This window comes from Balaenoptera musculus, chromosome 5 (genome assembly GCF_009873245.2).
Source record: "Balaenoptera musculus isolate JJ_BM4_2016_0621 chromosome 5, mBalMus1.pri.v3, whole genome shotgun sequence".
In the NCBI taxonomy this organism is placed as follows: Eukaryota; Metazoa; Chordata; class Mammalia; order Artiodactyla; family Balaenopteridae; genus Balaenoptera; species Balaenoptera musculus.
Genome location: NC_045789.1, coordinates 107,096,976 through 107,117,842, shown reverse-complemented (window position 1 = coordinate 107,117,842; position 20,867 = coordinate 107,096,976). Strand labels below are relative to the sequence as shown.

The 20,867-nt window shown below is 33.8% G+C and overlaps 1 protein-coding gene across 8 annotated transcripts in view; it reads left to right on the top strand.

The window, feature by feature from the left end:
• TBCK (TBC1 domain containing kinase) overlaps positions 1-20,867 on the top strand; it is a 249,778-nt gene that overhangs the window by 159,614 nt on the left and 69,297 nt on the right. For all 8 annotated transcript variants that reach the window (XR_005019963.1, XM_036852717.1, XM_036852718.1 and 5 more), the window contains one exon: positions 5,148-5,323. Coding sequence is in view for 7 of the 8 variants with exons in the window: in XM_036852717.1 (XP_036708612.1) it covers positions 5,148-5,323 (176 nt within the window). In the remaining variant the exon portion in view is untranslated. The remainder of the gene's footprint in view (positions 1-5,147; positions 5,324-20,867) is intronic.

Genomic DNA, 20,867 nt, shown 5'->3' with positions numbered 1-20,867 from the left:
TTCATTGATCATCTCTTCGTATAACAATAATTATGCAATATTTTCTATAGAAAAAATAGATAATCTGTCTTTTCACTGGCAGGGTTGGTTGAAATTTGTTTTTTATTATTTATAGTAGTAATGCATAAAACATATGACAGCACAGGTGTTGCTTCTGTTTGTTTTAGTGCTACAAATTTGTTTTCTATAAATACAGAAATGCTATTTTTTGTGAGGTTCCTATCAAAAAAAGAAAAAAAAGTTAATGGTACACTTATAATTGTATATGTAGCGTTATTGAAGTATATTTCTAGAAGGAGAATATTTCTCTTTTAATCAGGCATCAATGAGAATCTAATTCTCTGCATACAGTTTCACATGTTTAATATTTGGAAGAATTTTTCAGTCTGGTTTTTGCTATGTACATGTCAACTATGTTTCTCCTGCCCATAAACTTTTACTGCTAGAACACATTCACACTGCATTATGACCTCTACTCCTGTATAGTGGGTGGTGGGAGTATTCCAGGCAGTCATTCCTAGAGCTAGCAATAATTTTACTATACTGTCAAAGGAAAACAAGCTAGACACTCATTAAAGTGGTAAGCAGAGGTTTTAGTCAGTAATACACTGTTGCAATAATAGTCCAGCATGAATTGAACTCAACTTCAATTTGTACAGAGGTGCCTGTGCATTTTAAAGGGAGAATGAGGGAATAGGGAGGGAGGAGACTAGAAGATTCAGGGAAGTGAAAAATTATAAAAAGTGTGAAGGGGGGCATTGGTCCATGTGAAATATATCTGCTTTTGCTAACTGACACTTAACCAACGTTAGGCTCCTACCTTCCTACAGAGGCTGGAAGACAGGGACCCTATCTTCAGGTATTCACTGGAACAAATGCTAAATTCTTCTGGCAGCCTTTTTTTTTTCTCAGGCAGGCGTTTATAGGGCATTAGGGTAATCCGAGGGATGTGACCTTGAATTGCTATAAACTATGTTAAGAGTTTTGTTCAAGTCTTTATAGGCCAAGGTTGAGGCGTAGTCAAGAAAAGGCTTAGAGGAGCCTGACTAGACTCTGGTCAAGGAGAAAAATCTATGTCAATACCCCAAAGTGACTTCAAATAACAGTAGAATACCCATTTAACCATAATAAATACATCTCGAATTTAGCTTACTTATATCAAAGTATCCACAGCCACTATGTTGCCTAGCACAAGAGGAAGTGTAATGGAGGGGAAATTGGTGTAAAGACAACAGTTTTCACTGATTGTGGTTTAGATATTTTTACCTTTGCAAATTTTACAAAACATGACCATAGATACAGTAAATTTGGAGGTACATTTTTGGAGTAGTAGAATCATAGAGACTTGAGACACAGAGTCAGTAGCATAGCAGAGAGCCAGAGTGAGGAAATGTTTATAGTTACAATCCCCAGGCTCATCCACGGTCAATTCCCAGAATGCTGGCAAAGATTAGTTTAGACAGATTAAAGAATTATCCTCTGGAGAGATGGAAAGTTCCCAAAAAGAGAAATACCTTACTTATAGCGGTCCTCTAACGAATGACCATGTCCCCAAGTTACCTATAGTGAAGCCCTACCCACATATACAAAACTTGCAATCTGATTTTTAGTGCTGTTCTTTTAAATATGCAGTCATAGATCACCAAACCTCTAGGGAAAGCCTCCAGCTAAAAAACACAGAACAGCACCAACTGAATAAAGGAATATCCTCAGAAAAACAATTATGAGAAGATATGATAACCATGAAAAATCAGAAATTTTTAAGTAACAACAAAAAAGATTTACTGGAAATTAAAAATGATGTGGAAATGCAATGAGCTTTATATGAAAGAGGTGTATGATAAAGCTTAGGAAATCTCTCAGAGAGTAGAACCAAAATATAGATGGAAAGTAAGAGGAAAAGGCAAAATTATTAGGAAATCTATACAGGATGTTCAGGACTCTTCCAATGAAAGAAAAGAGAAGAGGAAAAACAGTGAGAAAGAAATTATTACAGACATCAAACAAGAACTTTTTCTATAACTGAAGGATTATAAAAAGACCATCAATTAAGTGATATACAATTACATGTATCATTATGAAATTTCAGAACACCAGGGATCCTAAAAATTTACAGATAGGTGGAAAATCATGTACAAGTGATCTCAAATCAAGATTGCATCAAATTTCTCAGAAGAAAGACAGTGGAGCCCTTGCCTTACATAACTCTGTAGAAAAATAAATCAATCCTAGAATGTTATGCCTAGCCTAACTATCAGTCAAAGGCAGAATAAATATATTAAAAGACATGGACAATTCCAAAATAATTTGCCTTCTGTGCATCCTTTCCTAGAAATTACTAGAAAATGTGTTCCACCAAAATGATGCCGTAAATATAGAGAGAGAAAATAATATCTTAGCCCCCAAATTAGGGATCAAATGTAGGGGAGAACCAAAGGGAATTAGATGATGGTAAAGAGAAGTGCCATGTCAACAGCTGTTCATTATATCTAGGAAGCAATTCATAGTCATTAAAGCAAGGCAATGAAGGGCTTCAGGCGAGCTGTCTTTTCTACCTACCCTTGCCCAAATGAATCATGAGTTGCATTTTATCATTTTGAAAATAGTTCAGTATTTATGAGAGATAACAGTAGTAATGGATGAGGATAAAGAAAACGAGATTTAGAGAAATTATTTCTCTGTGTCACAAAGTACCTCATGGAGCTTGGAATCAAACCTGAGAAACCATATCCAGGGTACATACTTTTTCACAAACGCATTGTATCAAAATGAAAATGCAAGATAGAAAGTAGTAGTGCTTTAGGATGAGAGATTATTTTTAAAAGAATAATTATATATTTTAATGTACAGTTTATAAAGTACTTTTCATAATATTTTGGTTATGATAAAGTACTTTGGAAGGATTTTGAGTTGGAGAGTTGACATGGGTCAAATGAGTGGAGAATGGGATATCTGCCAGTAGTAATAATCAGGCTCAAATCGGGGTGGATGCCAGTAAATTCTCAAGATTCACTGTAAACCTTTTATGGTATTGGTAGGGTGTTTTGGAAGCAGATACAAATGACTTTTCCATTGCCAGTGATTTAAGGACTGAACTACAACCTCTGATCTGCATCATTAACTTGACTTCAAGCTTTTAATGGGTGACAGATATGTCAAACTGATTTGAGCACTGCAGATGCAAAATTTATGGTCCAAAATTCTTTTCCTTTGGAGATTAAACAGTGTGAAGTGGATAAACTTTTTTAAGATGACGAAGTTTTCTCTCTTTAGCTGCAAATTTTTATCTTAACCGTATTAATTGGAAATGTTCTAAAATGAATTGAGCACATCTCTTCCATCTTAAGTGGAGTAGAGGAACGTATCTTGAACTTTTATTTTTCTTCTCCTTGGTGTCTGTATTCTTCTCTTTGTGGAATATCAAGTTGATAATGTTACAGAACTTTTTAAAAGAATGCATTTCACTGTATTGACAATTTCTCAAATAAATAGGTCCATTCCTCCAAACATGTTTACCTCTTTCATAGATTTTATGTTAGGAATAACATATGGGGGTGATGAAATCTGACCTCTTTGTGCAGCCATGGAAGTAACCAACTGTGAAGTTAGCAAACATCACTAATAGCAGACAAAGGAATGTTTAATTGAGTAACTGGTCTTTCTAGACCTGCTGGCTATTGTTTCCCAAATCTAAATAAATTGGGAAATGAAAGATGCCTTATAACCCTTTAGTAACTTCAGATATTCTACTCATAATAAAAACACTTAACACATTCAGTCACTTAGCTTCTTTATGTCTTAGTTTCTTCATCTTCAACAGAAATGAGGGGAGTGCAGTACCTGTCTATAATAATCACTGTAAGAATTAAATGGGCTAAGTGAAAGTATACAACACTTGTCACATAATAGATGCTCATTAAGTGTCCATTTCCCTGCCCTTCTCTAAGGGTTTTCCACCTTATAAAAGCAGATAATTCTATAAGTGCCTGATTCATGCACCATTCACAGGATCAACTTAAATGTCTATTTCCTTTTCCCCTTATATATAAGCTCTTCATCTCAAAAAGAGAAATAGGGACCTTACCCCTTTGTAAAGGTTGTAATATATTTTTCTCCATTGCTTATCTGAACTGACACACTTGGACTTTTGCAGAGGAAATGATAATATATGCCATTTACTAATATTATGAATATAGAAACGGAAAAGCTAGTCCATGCTAATAAACTCCTTCATCCTAGTAAACTTCTTGAATTTCTACTGCTTTTCTATGATAGCTCCACTTTCCCTGTAGAGTAACAGCTTACTCTCCATCAGGAATATTAACCTCCTAAAGAGTTACAGTCCTATCAAAACACACAAACAATAATTTGGCATTGTAATAACTTTCCTGTGTATATTACCTCTGTATCAAAGATGTTTAAATTTCTTTCAAATCTGAGAAAGAAGGGGAAATCTTCTATGGAAGTATTTTTTATTATTTTAATTGAGTACATTTAATTTCTGTCTATATGAAACCTCACTTATACTTTTTTGCAGTTAAATCAAGAAATTCTTTTTTAAAAAGGGGAGAAATGCTGACCTGAGATTTTAATTAATTTTGCCCTGATTATTTTATATCATCTTTAATATATGGAAATGAAACTTTCATTACACTTTACTTAAAGTATGTCTATTAACTTCTGAATCTTTTGTTTGCCCACTCCCAAATTCCAGCCTTCCTTCTACCCAACTTTTAATTTGAGAAAGTGAAAATATTATCAAAGTTAAGATTCTCTAATAAGGAGATGTGTTATATTTAAATGTTTAAATAATGATACACTGAGATATATAAACACATATACTATATGTATGTGTATCTATATATAGATAATAATACCCAAAAACCACACATAAAAATGTATGTATATATTTACAAATGTAAATATATGTGTATATGTATCTACATAATAATACCAGATACCCTCTACCATTCCAGTCATAAATATGCTGATTAATAACTAGATTACTTTTTTACTGACATCTTTTCTAATTAGTTATCATCTTAGCCATATTTGTATATATATATTTAGGAAAAATGGTGGTTTTTACATAAATAGAGCAATCCAAATTCTATGTTTGCTTTTTTTTTTTTAATTTTTCTATCTAGAAATTGACATTGAACGTTGTGTGCGAGAATCAATCAACCTGTTTTGTTGGACTCCTAAAAGTGCTACTTACAGACAGCATGCTCAACCTCCAAAGCCAACTTCTGATAGCAGTGGAGTCAGAAGTTCAACACCTTATTTCTCCACTGAGTGTCCAGATCCTCCAAAAACAGATCTGGTACGTAATTGCTGATTTAATTCATAAACTCTAAAAGAAGATGGATGTTATATTAGTATACTTAAGTATCAGTATTGTTCATATAGTATTGTCACTTATGTCTTTTTAACATAGCTATCTTCTAATATGTGATTGTATTCATACAACTATTTCAGGTCTTGAGGTCAACCAAAGGTGAGAGCTTAAGGCCTTCTCAGGTCTTTCCTATGCATGCAAACATCCTATGTTAGCATGGACAGAGTTCTAGATTCCCAGGATCCTGTTAGCACTTTCAAATCCCCCTATGGACATTGCATTCCCCAGCTTTTAATTTTAGTTTTTAATTTTTATTGTCAGCTTATTCTTTTCTCCAACTGTTATGGCCACCTCAGACAGCTGAAATATTAAACAATTGCTGCTGACTCTTTTTGACAGATACCTCCAGAGAAAAGTCTCTTTGAACAGAGAGGGTTCTGAGTCAGGTCAAATAAAGGCAAACACTGTGAGGAGAGGTTTCTAGGGAACTGGAAGACTGGTCAAATAATCATAATTTCCTGAAATGATACTTTTTGGGAGCTCTAAAACCACTCTGTCCTGTCCAGTGGTTGCTAGACTTCTGGTTTGTGAGACTGTTGGTTTTTAAGGTGGAGCTGAGGAGAAGGAAATGAGAGTAGGGCAAACTAAAGCACCACAGAACTCACATTCTTACTGAAATAGAGGTATTTCTTTTGACTGTACTTCATAGATTGCTGCAGACCTTTGTTTAATTGCCAGTATTCTCATTATGTTTTGGAGGAGCAGCTTTTCTGAGATCCCTACTCTGCCATTCTCACTGATGTCACTCATATTCTGTGCTATTTGTCCACTACATTTTAACTCCTGAGTGAAACAAAAAGATTGAGAGATAGTTGATTTTAAAAGCTCAAAAAAGGAATATTGACAACTCAAGTAATGTGAGACTTTCATTTTATGATAAAGTAAAATTTTACTAGGAAAAGTCACTCTTTATTTTAAATTTAAGTAGTTTTAAATCTTTTCCCTCGTCTGAAATGAGATTTTTGTCTACACCCTCGTCTGAAATGAGATTTTTGTTTAAAATGTCACTAAATTTTTGTTTGAATGTCACTAAACCCCAAGTCGCTTTATATATTCCTAATTATGGTAAGTCTCAGAGTTCTGGGTCAATTTGCTAAAACTTTGTTATATAAAACTAACTTTTCATAGGTATAAAATAGATAACTAATAAGAACCTGCTGTATAAAAAATAAATAAATAAATAAAATTTTTAAAAAGCAACTAACTTTTCTGTGTACTCATAAGTCAGATATATTATCCCCATCAACAACAATACTAAGAATGGAAGAGAAGAATATACTACATTATTTACATGAAATGTTGCTATCTGAAGAATATTCAAGTTTTAGTTCACTTTTCTTTAGAATTTATTTCATTTTTTTATGATATATTTCAACCATAAAGAAAAATATAATGAATAGTATAAAAACCAATGCATTATTTTTCAACAATATGTCTGAATACATACTGTAAAACAGATACCATTCTAGTAACTGGGGCTAAAGCAGTGAAAAAAGAGTACCTGTCCTCATAGAATTTGCATTTAGTGGAGGATATACAGACAATAAGCAAAAAAGGTAAACAATTAGTGTGTTTTTTAGATTCCACATGTAAGTGAGATCATGTGGTACTTGTCTTTCTCTGTCCTACTTATTTCACTTAGCATAATATCCTCTGGATCAACCATGTTGTCACAAATGGCAAGATTTCTTTTTTTCTTAATGGCTGAGTAATATTCCGTTGTATACATATACACCACACTTTCTTTATCCATTCATGTATTTTTTTTTATTAATTAATTTATTTATTTTTGGCTGTGTTGGGTCTTCGTTTCTGTGCGAGGGCTTTCTCCAGTTGTGGCAAGCGGGGGCCACTCCTCATCGCAGTGTGCAGGCCTCTCACCATCGTGGCCTCTCCTGTTGCGGAGCACAGGCTCCAGACGCACAGGCCCAGCAGTTGTGGCTCACGGGCCCAGTTGCTCCGTGGAATGTGGGATCCTCCCAGACCAGGGCTCGAACCCGTGTCCCCTTCATTAGCAGGCAGACTCGCAACCACTGCGCCACCAGGGAAGCCCGATCCATTCATGTATTGTTGGACATTTAGTGGCATTTAGGTGCCATGGAGGAAAGTAAAGAAGAATAAGGATAAACAAATGGGACTACATCAAACTTAAAAGCTTTTGTACAGCAAAGAAAACTATCAATAAGACGAAAAGATAACCTAATGAATGGGAGAAGATATTTGCAAACCATATATTCAGTAAGAGGTTAATATCCAAAATATACAAAGAACTCATACAACTCAACATCAAAAGAACAAACAACCCAGTTAAGAAATGGGCAGGGGACCTGAATAGACATTTTTCCAAAGAAGACATACAGATGGCCAACAGATACATGATCAACATGACTAATCATCAGGGAAATGCAAGTTAAAACCACAATTCAATACCCGCTCACACCTGTTAGAATTGCTGTCATCAGAAAGACAACAGATAACTGTTAGCAAGGATGTGGAGAAAAGGGGACCCGCACGCACTGTTGGTGGGATTGTAAATTGGTGCAGCCACTATGTAAAACCATATAAAGGTTCCTCAAAAAATTAAAAATATAACTGCCATATGATCTAGCAGTTTCACTTCTGGGTATTTACTGGAAGAAAACAAAATTAATTTGAAAAGATATCTACACACCAGTGTTCATAGCAGCACTATTTACAATAGCCAAGATATGGAAGCAACCTAAGTGTCCATCAATAGATAAATTAATAAAGACAATGTGGTATATACTTACACACACACATAGAGTACTATTCAGCCATAAAAAAGAATGAAATCTTGCCATTTGCAGCAACGTGGATGAAGCTTGAGGTTATTTTGGTAAGTGGAATAAGAAATTTTTCTTATTTGAAAGAAATTTGTCTTTCTCAGACAGAGAAAGACAGATATCACATGATCTCGCTTGTATGTTGAATCTAAAAGACAAAACAAACAAATAACAAAACAAAATGAAACCAGACTCATAAATACAGAGAACAAACAGGTGGTTGCCTGAGGACAAGGAGATGGCAGAAGGGTTTGTGTGAAATAGGTGAAGAAGATTAAAAGATACAGACCTCCAGTTATAAAATAAGTAAGCCATGGGATGGCTTACTTATACACAGTATAAGTAATATGGTCAATAATATTATCACTTTGTATAGGGATAGATGGTTAGTAGACTTATGGTGGTGATCATTTCATAATGTCTGCAAATGTCAAATCACTGTCTAGTACACATAAATCTAATATAATATTGTATGCCAGCTATATTTCAATTTTTAAAAGGAGAAGATGAAGAAGAAGGGCAATAGAGAATGCCAAGGAGGAGGATTCTGGAGAGCATTAGAGAAGAGTTGCTATTTTATGTGGGAGACTCAAAGAAAATCTAGCTGATAAGGAAACATTTGAGAAGAGAACCTAAAGGAAGTGAGAGAGTGAGTTATATACATTTCTTGAGAAAAAAAGATTCCATCTTGGAAGTGCAAGGTAGTAACATGCTTTGTATGTTAGGGGAACAGTAAGGATACTATATATAGAATGGAATGAGTGAAGAGGAGTGTGGAAGCCATAAATTTACAGAGATCAGTGGTTCAGATCTTGTGTAACCTTAATACTTTGGCTTTATACCAAATGAGATGAGAAGCCATTGGAAGATTTTAAGCAGAGTGGTGACAGGATCAGACTTACATGTAAAAGGGTTACTTTGGCTACTATACATAAAATAGACAATAGGAGGGGCAAAGGTAAAACAGGAGACCAAGGACGAAGCTATGATGGCTTAGAACCAAGGGGTAGCAGTAGAGGTGATGAGAAGTAGTGTTACTGAGTCCAAGCTCATACTGCTCCCATACAACAGGCCAATAAATCAAGAGACAAGTTGTTGGAGCAAGGGATAGTGACTTTATGCAGAAAGCCAGCTGACCAAGAAGATGGTGGACTAATGTCCCAAAGAACCGTCTTACCCAAGTTAGAATTCAGGCTTCTTTTATATTAAAAAGGGAGGTGATGTGGTTGGTTGTTGCAAACTTCTTGATGTCGGAATCCTTTGTTCTTACCGCTGTCCACATAGGTCAGGTCATGATGTTCCTGTAAACCTCCAACAAGACAAATGTTATTCTCTGTTCTGCAACTTTTTATCTCTATGTGAATGGAAAAAGTGTTATACCTTTAAAGATCAGAGCCTTGAAAATGGGCTATCCTGTTTATTTCAGGCTGTAGGCAACATTCTTAACTTGCAGCAAAAGCAATAGAATACAAAGGTTAAAGTAAAAGAAACAGATCCAATATGGAGTCAGATTTGTTCTTCCCTATTACGGTAGTAAGTATATTTTGAAAACAGAACCAACAGATTTTGCTGACTCATTGAATGTGAGGTACGAAAGAGAGAGTAATCGCGGATGAATCCAGAGTTTTTGGCTGAGGCTAGAAGGATGGTGTTTTGGGTGTTCTCATTTGCTGATGTAAGGAAGACCATAGGAGGAGCAGGTTGGAAGGTAAAAATCAAGTGCTCAGTTTTGAACACGTAGATTTAGAGATTTCTACTAGATGTCCATAAGGATAAATACATTATTTTGTTAGTTTTATGAATAATATCTTTTAAGCTATTATGTTTTCTGGTTGATTATTCCTGCTTGATTTTAGTTTATTTTACATTCCTTTTATAGTTAGCAAACTCATTTGATTTTTTTTAAAATAGACTTTATTTTTCAAAGTAGTTTTAAGTTTATAGCAAAATTGAGTGGAAAGTGTAGAGATTTCCCGTATACTCCCTGCCCCACACATGCATAGCCTACCCATTATCTACATCCCCCACAGAGTGGAACATTTGTTACAGTTGATGAACCTACATTAACACAGTATCATCACCGAAAGTCCAAGGTTTACATTAGGGTTCACTCTTGGTATTGTACATTCTGTGGGGTTGAACAAATATATAAATGACATATATGCATCATTATAGTATAAATGCCCTAAAATTCCACTATGCTCTACCTATTCATCCCCCTTCGCCCTCAACCACTAGGATACAAACACTGATCTTTTTATTATCTCCATAGTTTTGCCTTTTCCAGAATGTCATATAGTTGTTTCCTCCATGTCGTGATAGCTCATTTTTTAGTGCTGAATAATAGTCCATTGGTTGTACCACAGTTTATTTAACCATTCACCTACTGAAGGACACCTTGGTTGCTTCTAAGTTTTAGTTATTATAAATAATGCTGCTATTAACATCTATGTATCATTTTTGTGTGGACATAAGTTTTCAGTTCCTTTGGGTAAATACCGAGTGTTTTGGAATTGATTCTCTTTTTAAATCTAGTAGATTGTAGAGTCTCTTGGATGTTTATATGGCTAATTCAACCAACTATACATATGAATACATTTATCTCTTGCTAGTTACTACTTTTATATCTCTGATTTTATGTGTATGTGTGTCTTATTGCATTGCGTAGGACCTCTAGTAAAGTAAAATAAAAGTGATGAGAGCGGGTAGATTTCTTTGTACCTGAATTTAATGAAAATCCTTCTAATTTCACCATTAAGTTTGATATTATTTTTAAATTAATACTCTGAGTAATGAATTTCCCTTCTTCTTCTATATTATTAAGAGTACTTGAGTGAGTGTTGAATTTTATCAAATTCATATTCTATTAATAAGGATTGATTAGGATCATCTTTTTTCCTCCTTTAATCTGATAATGTTTACATTATTAAAAATTTTGATATTGCATGGTCCTTGCATTTCTGAGATAAAGTCTACTAGGTCTCTACAAAAAAGTAATACTGACTATATTCAATTTGCTATTATTTGCTAGTATTGACTTTCTGCATCTATGCTCATAGGTGATATAAATCTATAATTTTCTTTTCCTGTCTATCCTTGTCAGTCTTTGATCTTAAGATTTTATTTCTCTCTCCCTTTTTTGACTGTCTAATCAGTTTGTATAAGAGGAATTATCTGTTTCTTATAGATTGACTTAAACTTGTCTATAAAACCACCTGAGTCTGATGCCTTTTAACCAGGGAGATATTTGATTATCCATTCTTCTTGAGTCACTTTTTATAAGTTCACGTTTGAAAATTATCTATTATCTACGCTGATTTTATTACAATCCTTTTTAAAGTATCTATTTTGTCTAAGTTTTTATGCCCATTCTTTATATAAAATATTTTTACCTGTTTTAACATTTTACCTCAAATTTTTTCCCCTTTTCCATCCTAGTATTGTTTATTTGAATTCTTCTTTGTTCAGATTTAAATGTTAGAATAATAGAAAGTAGATACAAAAAATTATGTACGTATGCCTTACAAAAGCATATTCATTAAATTTAGGATAATCACAATTCAGATTTACATACTATATATTCTATGTTAGATTCTATAACAGATTAAAAAATGGCTTTTGTAAATTTAAACATAAACTGCACTCTGTGACTTGTAGAATCAAAGCTTGAAAACAGCTCTGAGAAGAAAATTATACTTAACTTTAATTTATCCATGTGCCTATCATATTTATTCCCAGAAGCAGATGACTGTAGTAGAAAAAGCATGAGCTTTGCTATTAGATGAACTTAGTTTCAAATTTCAACCCTGTTCCTTTTTGGTTTTATAATCTTGAATAATTCACATAACCTCTCTAGTTTCCTGTTGGTAAAAGTGAGCATAATTATAATAATTCCTACTTTGCAGGGTTGTTAAGCACCTAATTCAGTATCTGATACATAATAATATTAGCACTCAAACAAATGATAACAATCATTATCACACATTTAGTAATTAAAGGTTAAATGTTTCAACTTTGAAACTACGCAAAAATTTTCTGAAAGTCTTCTGTATCTAAATAATTTGTACAAAAGAAGAGATGTTCTGGTATTCTTCTATTTCCCCTCAGCTATGTTAGCTTTATTACTATCACTTTACATTTAGAAGTCACTACAAACAGTAAGGGGAGTAACGGAGAGGGAGGCTGGCTTGCCAAAGAAGGAATCTTTCAGGCATTTTTTCCTCAGTAATTTCAGTTTAAGATTTCACTTTGACCTTTACCTCTTAGTTTCAATACTATTTTGATCCCCAAACTTGCCAAAAGAATTATTTTATCTAGTGCCAATGTCTTTCACATCTACTTTTCCTTAAATAGCTAAGACTCTGCTTGACGATTCTAACCACAGCTAATTGGGGGGCTGGGTAATATATATATATATATATATAAAGGTATGTAACTGATGAATAAAATAAAATGGGTTTTTTGACAACTGAATATATTTTAGAGAAAGACTGGCCAGCACTGGATTTATTTTTAACCTATTTCTTTGTTAAATTTTAATCACCATATTAATTTATTGATGACTGGTATAAGTTAGTTGCATGTGCACTGTGACTAAGCAGGAATTATTATTCTTGTTTATAAACACAAATACTAGTCTGGGATTTTATTAAGTAAATTAAATTTTGTTTTGTTTATGTAATGTTAACTGTTTACATTTACTATTGTCGTAAAGTAAACAAAACATTCATTGAATTATCCTCAATTTACAGGTATGCTTTAAGTATAGATTAAATGAGTTTAGTGTACATGAAAACTTAAAAATACATTTGTATTCCTTAAGTTGGAGTAGCTTCTGAAAGTCTGTTATAAATACTAGTCTACAAAGTTTCATCTTGATAATAACACCACTGCGTTTTATAGTTTGAACAATTTAAAAATAACACTACACTCGGTGCTTTGTGACCACCTAGAGGGGTGGGATGGGGAGGGTGGGAGGGAGGGAGATGCAAGAGGGAAGAGTAATGGGAACCTATTGTATATGTATAACTGATTCACTTTGTTATAAAGCAGAAGCTAACACACTATTGTAAGGCAATTATACTTCAATAAAGATGTTTAAAGAAAAAAAATTAAAAAAAAATAAATAAATAAAATAAACTATCAATGGGAAAGAGCCCAGTTATACCAAATACTTACATGCTTGTGTTGTGAAAGGCCAAAACAATAAAATATATGGGAAGATTTTTGAAAAAAAAACACTACAATGATTTATAGTTTTCAGGTACTCAGGTACAGTATTTTATTTGTTCCTAAACAAATCTCTGAAGTAAGTATTTTTATCCCTATTTTAGAGTTGAGGAAACTCAGAAGATTACTTAAAGCAAGTTAACTTTATCAGTAGTGTGTTGTGTTTTTCTCTCTTATTCATTGAAATGTATATATTAATATACAACATATCTTACTCTATAGTCATTGAGCACTTTTGTAATTTTCTTTTCTTTCCCTAGTGCACGTTTATATACACACATGCAATCACCTGTATACCTGCTCTTAAATTAGTTGAAATGTGTTTACAATAAGGTAGAAGGAAAAGCAGTTATGTGACCTCTTTTTTTTTTTAAGGTATTTAATGTATTGCTGGTGGTTTTCCAGAAAAAGAATTTTAAACCAGTTAAACCTCCAACAACAGTAAATGAAAATGCATAGTTCCCTATATCCTCCACAACACTGGACATTATAATTAAACTTCTTTTGCTGACTTGATAAGTTTTTTAAATCTCATTTACATATGCATGTCTTTTATTACTAACAAGTTTAAATTTTTTCTTATGTTTATTAACCAGTTACACTTTTTCTGTGAATTGTCTTCAGATAATTCTTTGTCCATTTTTCTACTGGAAGGCATTTTTATTGATGTGTAGTGTAGTGTTAGAATACTAACACTTTGATACCTTTGGTACATACTTTTCCAGCTTGTTGCTTGCTTTTAAACACATTTTTTTTTAAATTTTAACACAGGTTTACATTTTTTGTGCATGTGATTCCTTCCAAGACATTTTTTTTTTTAAATAACATTGCTTTATAACATTATGTAAGTTTCATGTATACAACATTGTATTTCAGCTTCTGTATATACTACAGTGTGCTCACCATCAAAAGTTTAATTTCCATCTGTCACCATACAGTTGATCCCCTTTACTCATTTTGCTCTCCCCTATCCCTTTCCTCTGGTAACTACTACTCTGTTCTCTGTACCTGCATGTTTGTTTTGGTTTGGTTTGGTTTGGTTTGTTTGTATTCCACATATGAGTGAAATTATATGGTAAAGAAGATCAAAAGAAGTGGCAAAGCCAGGGAGGCATATCCTTAAACTCTACTAATTTAGGTTGATTTAATTAATCCTGAGCCCTTATACTGAGAAGAATGGAGCTAGGGGAAGATCTGAGTCTTTGGCAAGAAATGCTATGGTTGGTTGAGAAGACAAAAACTACTCCAGCAAGATTTCTGAAGTCTATCTAATGTTAAAAAAGGAATCTTGATATGAACAGTCATTCCTAAGCAGAACTGATCCTCAGAGGGAGAATATCTTTGATCTGTCTCTAAGCTAAGTCAGGTTTTTACTTCTGTTAGTCAAAGAGAGAACGCCTCCAGGTTGGATAGAGCTAACGAGAACTTGTTTCTGAAGTTAAGGAAGTGAACATTTCACATTGAGTAGTCTGTCAGAGTTTGACACTTAGGACTGGCTGGGTTAAAATTATATGGAAAAGCTGTATGTATTAACATCATATTAAGGAAAATGAAGTTTAATAGATAAAGGCTTGCCATTTTTGAAATCTATACTATTTGTTATTCTTTTGTGTTTAATAGTATAGCTGATTGTTTTCTGTATATATAATTTATCTTCTACTAGTCATTTATAATAGCCTGTCACTATATTTTGATCCATTTAGCATGCTCATGAGGTTGCCAGATTATTCAGTTATTATCAGGTAGCTATTTACACTTGAGAGCTGCATTAAAATTCCTAGACAAATTCTTAAATTCTTGGTGATAAATATCCCCACATCCTTAGAAAAGGAATAAGTAATTCAACAATATCATATTGTTGTCTCAGTTATATGTAGATCTAAAGATAGAGAATATTACCAATCTACAATAGCTTGTTTTTACATGACTGTATTATTCTATTATGTATACATACATACACATACACACACACACACACACAGAATGTACGTGCCCTTTAGGACACCTATCTTTTTCTTACACTCCCTTCACTTTGTATTCCACTTTCTCCATTCCCCTGACAAAAGTTACAAATTACTCTTTTCAGTCCCTGATCTCACTTCATCTCTCTTTTTTTTCAAACATAATCTTTCATGGATTTTTGGTACACCCCAATCTTCTCGTTTTCATCTTTCCTCTCTGTTACCTTCACTCAGTATCTTTCACTATCTTCACCTGCCCTTGCATGTCATTAAATATAGCATTCCTCAGAGATCTTTGTGGGCTTCCTTCTGTTCCCTCACAAGATGGATATTAGACAGTCTTGTATACTTCCATCAAACAGTGACCATGGCTTCCAGTTATTAGCTCCTGCTCAAGCTTCTCTTGTTAGCTCTAGGAGACCAACATCCGATGCCTGCTCAACACTCCACTTGGATGTTTCACAGGTAACCTAATTCAGCATGTCTAAGACTGAATTTATTTTCTTTTCCCCTTAAAGCTGCTCCTCCTCCAGCATTCCCTGTATCAGTAATCACCATTTTCCTTCCCTGACTTGTTCAGGTCAGTATGTAGATTCATCTTTGATTCCTGCCTCTCCTTCCGAATTCAGTTAATCAGAAAAACCTGTTCACAAATCTATTCACTTCTATTTCTGATACCATCATTTTAGTCAAGTTTACCATCATCTCTTATCTGCTTTCCTGCAATTTCCTGCATCCATTCTTCTTCCTCTTTCTTCAGACTTCAGCTACCATAATCTTTTTAATTTTTTTTTAACTTAAAACAACAGTAATTTATTGCCTCACACTTCTAGAAGCTAAAAATCCAAAATCAAGGTGTTGGCAAGGCCAAGCTCTCTCTGTTGGCTGAAGGAGAGAATCCTTTATCTCTTCTAATTTCTGGTGTTTGCCAACAATCCAGTGTTCCTTGGCTTATAAATACATCATTCCAGTCACATGGCCATCTTCCCTTTATATGTCTTCACATCATCTTCCCTCTGTGCATGTTTGTCTCTATGTCCAAATTTCCCCTTTTTATAAGGACACCAGTCATATTGCATTTGGGCCCACCCTCAGCATAATCTTTTTTAACTAGAAATCTTGACAAGACTCTTCCCATTATCCTTACAATAAAATTTAAAATTCTAAACATGGTCTACAAGGCCCTGCACAAATCTTTCCATTGCCTACCTTATCAACTTCTTCTATCCGTGTATCTTTCCTTCTTATTCTTCTGTGCTTTAGATTTCTCCCAGTTTTAGGAATACCCTTTACATAATTCCATAATAAGATCTCTATAGCTGCCTACATTTCCTTTATTAAACTAAATTTCTGAAGAGTAAGAATTGCATCTTACTGGTTTTTGTGTTCTTGTTGCTTAGTATAATTCCTGATGCATCGCAGCCTCTTAATAAATAAAATAATAACATACATTCTTTTCTGATAGTTTGTGGGTACGTTAAGGACCCCCAGGGCCTAATTCAATGCCCGAGAAATAGTGTGCTCTCAATATATATGTATTTAGTTGAAGTAATTACCACAAATAAGGTTTTACTAGTTTACTCTCAGTTGAATAAAGCATTAAGCCACAACTCTTTATTCATCAGGCATGCTAGCTTTACCTACTTTTCCTTCATAGCATACGTTATATTGATAATTATATACTTATATATTTTATACTTATCTTTTGTTCTCCACTGTATCCCCAAAACCTATCACTGTGCCTGGCTTATCAATAAATAAATAACACCTAGTAATCAATAAATATTTTTGAATGAATTAACAAAAAGTTAATTCCAGTTAATCAGAGTTTTACTCTATTTCCTATGAGGCAATGTATCTAAAAAGTGGTCTTCAAAGTATTCTATAATACTTGTTGAAAATGCATATTAAAGGCTCCACAGACATCCCATATATACTAAATCAGTCTCCGAGGGTTGGCGCCTGGAATCTATGTTTTTACTCAAGTCCTTGGGTGATTCTTAATGTGATATGTGCATATAGTTTTCTCATGACTCATTTTTGAATCTAAACAGAAATGTTTCTTCATGGGGGAGGGGTGGGAACCACAATGATAAGACCTTCATATTTATGGTTATAGTGTTATTTTATTTTCTGCGTTTATTTTTTGTTTGTATTTTTTTATACTAATTACTTGGTTTATAGTTATTTATGTCTAACCTTTTTGACCAGTTAACTTTCCTTTCATGGACCAAAATCACCACCTGTTTCACTACTCAGCAATCTCAGCCTGCTCAGTCTCTGAGTCTCTTCTCTTGTCTTTACTGCCAACGGCCAGCCCTCTTATAAATCTCTCTCTCCCTGGCTATCCCACCACTGCTTGTTCCGCTTTGTGAGAGCAGTTTTTAATCAGTGGTACTAACATACAGCAGTGGAATTTCAAAGGCCGTTCATGTAGAAATAAAGTAGAGAAATTCATCTAGGACTCAAAAAACTTATGTTTCCTACTAATACTTTATGTTTTCTCTCTTGAAATCAGTAAAAATAACCCTATTGAATCAACTCAGAATTTATGTAGTGATTCAAGTAATAATTACAGGGTATTAATATATGAGTAGGTATGATATAAACATAATTGTCATATAACATGGAAAGCATCAGGAATTGAAAGTGACACACTGTTCTCCTTGCTGATAACTTGAAAATATAAACAGTTTTGCTTCAAGAGAATAAATGTAAAGAAGCGAAATATTGGTAGGAATTAGGGAAAAATCAAGAGAAGACAATGATTTAAAAAAAAAACATTTAATTTTACTTTTCCTTTTTTCCTTATCATTTTAAGAGAATTTTGACTGTTTTATTCATTCAGCAAACATTTGTTTTGAGCACCTACTAAATGCCAAGCACTTGATAATTTAATTTGTTAAGGGCTTTACAGTTGTAGAGAGGTTTTTACAGTCCTTATTTTATAGTAGTATGGACTGCATCTTTTCAAAGTATCTTGCTAACTGAGGGTACATGAGGAAAGGTGGCTGGGAATGTATCTTCAGTTCAGATGAAAGAGATGATCAACAGTGCCCCAGCCTTGCCCCCATTACAACCATGCTGTTCATTTTCCATTCTCAACTGTTGTTTAAAACAGAGCCCCTCAAGTCCAGAGTTAGCATATAAACTTCCTTTCCTACAGTCTATCAGTTCCAAGTTGGGGGTGTACTTTAATTCAATGCACCAGAAAACTGTTTTGGCAGATAGAAATAATGTATCAGGAAGGGATAAAAACATGTATTAAAATTGTTTGGAAGGGTAGGCTGAACCAAAATCTCAAATCCTTTGCTAAATGAAACAGAGTATAAATAAATAAATGTAACAAAATAACTCAAGGGTAATTCTTTATTTCCAGGTCAAGAATATGTAAATTAATGATGTGCGTTTATTGCTTTTTCTCATTGACCCTTCATGTTTTTTCTCATTTAAAAAATCAAATTGTTTCACTACAGCAGTCTGAAGCTTGAAACATTTACATATTACATATCTTGTCGTTATATTTTTAAACATTTACTACTATCCTTTTTTTGTGAAGTATGAGAAATCAAAATTCACAGTTGCATATTAAAGATCTGTCTTCCTCTGAGTTATAGAAATCCCTGGGTCTTCTTATGCTAAATCATCAAATTAGTAAATGCCACTTTTCTGAATGTAGATACTTCAGTGTGCATCATCTGTTCTGAATGGAGCAGTGCCCTCTTAATACAGCAAGTGAAACAAGGGCAGAAAAAATGCCCAGAGCCAGACAAGAATCAAATAATGCCTGAATGAGCACTAGATTTCTAGAGTGTACTGTATTGAGAACAATTTTGGGGGGCGGAGGTAGGGGCTGGATCTTGGGAAGGAAAAGAGAGATGTTTAGAAGTTTGGGGTAGGAGGGTATTGGGGATGGAGTTCTTGATGGAAAACAAAAAAGAAAATAAATAAGAATTCTTGTCATCTTTGGTGAAAATAATAATTGTCATGATTTAGGGTAGAGAATCCTACTTAGAATTGGCCCAAGCCAGCAGCTGGACTGATCTGAGACACGGCACACTTCCCTACAGACATCAGGGAGAGGCTTTGACACAGCATTAGCATATCTGCATTGCAGTCGATAGGAAGGTTATGCTGGTGACAGTTTTTATTCCTTTGCAGGCTGATTTAGTTCAGTATTGATTTGAGACAGCTCCAATAGCAGTGTTTTTTCACGGGTAAGTCTATAGAATATATTTTCATCATGAAGAGTAATGGGCACAGATAGCACAATTCCAACCTGCTAATGAATATCTGGGGTCTTCCACTGAGATCTTTCTTATGCAACCTCAAAGTCCAGGGATGTCATTTCAGGTATCAATGACATTCCATGGCATTTAAAGAGAAATGGATTCTGGCACAATTCTACAGAAGGGCTAGCAACAACAGACACTGATGTTATATACAGGATTCAGTGAGTCTAATGATTTTCACAATCCCAGGATATAAATGTCCTGTTTTTGTCAGCCATTCACCCAGGATAGCCTATAAAATATGCAAAATAAATAAACAAGCCTTGTTATATGAGAAATAAATCTACTACTAAAAGTTCAGTTTGTAAACCCAATTTGTACAGGTGCTAACACAGAATTTAACAAATAAAGGTACATAATGAAAAAAGAAAAGGCAGCTTTTATCTGCAGCATTCTCACATCTCCTAGAGAATCATTGCTAAAGGTTATTTGTTTCTTCATTTCCCGCGAAAGCCAAAATGAGCAACTAAACTGGAATTGTTTCAAAATACGTCTATCTGAATTATAGATTATTATTAAATTCTACAGAAATTAAGTAAAACAAACACTAGCAAAGAATAGATAAGAGTCCTGACAGGCTTGATTTAATTAATATATTTTAAACTTTTATGCTTATCAAATAGATATTTGAATTAGTTTAAGATTAATAAAATGTTTTCTTGAACAAACTAAATGGTTTCCACTGTTTCATATACCCTCTTATGGAAAACTAGATTCCCACATGTACTTACATCCATTTCCAAATCCTGTTTTCAGTTATATTCATCTGTTTCAGTTTCTTTTCCAGTACCAAGAGGTTATTAAAATTATAATTATGTCATACATTTGGCACTATGTTTCTATGTGAATTGTAGAATTGGCTTGTCTTTTTCCTTCCTCCCCTGAAAAAAAAAACCATTTTGGTATTTATATTGTGATTAAATTAAATTTATAAATAAGTAGAGAAAATTGGTATACAGTATGGAGAGTTTATTTTTTCCAAAAGCAGGGTATGCTTTTCTATTTATCCATGTCTTTTAGTTCTTCTGTGGCATTTTAAAGGTTTCTCATGTATTTCTTATTAGCATTATTACTATTTTAACCTTTCTGTTGCCATTATTATTGGGATATTTTATTTCATTATATTTTCCAGCTGGTTATGTATACAGAAAGACTGTTGGCTTTACAAAGAGTTTGACATAGT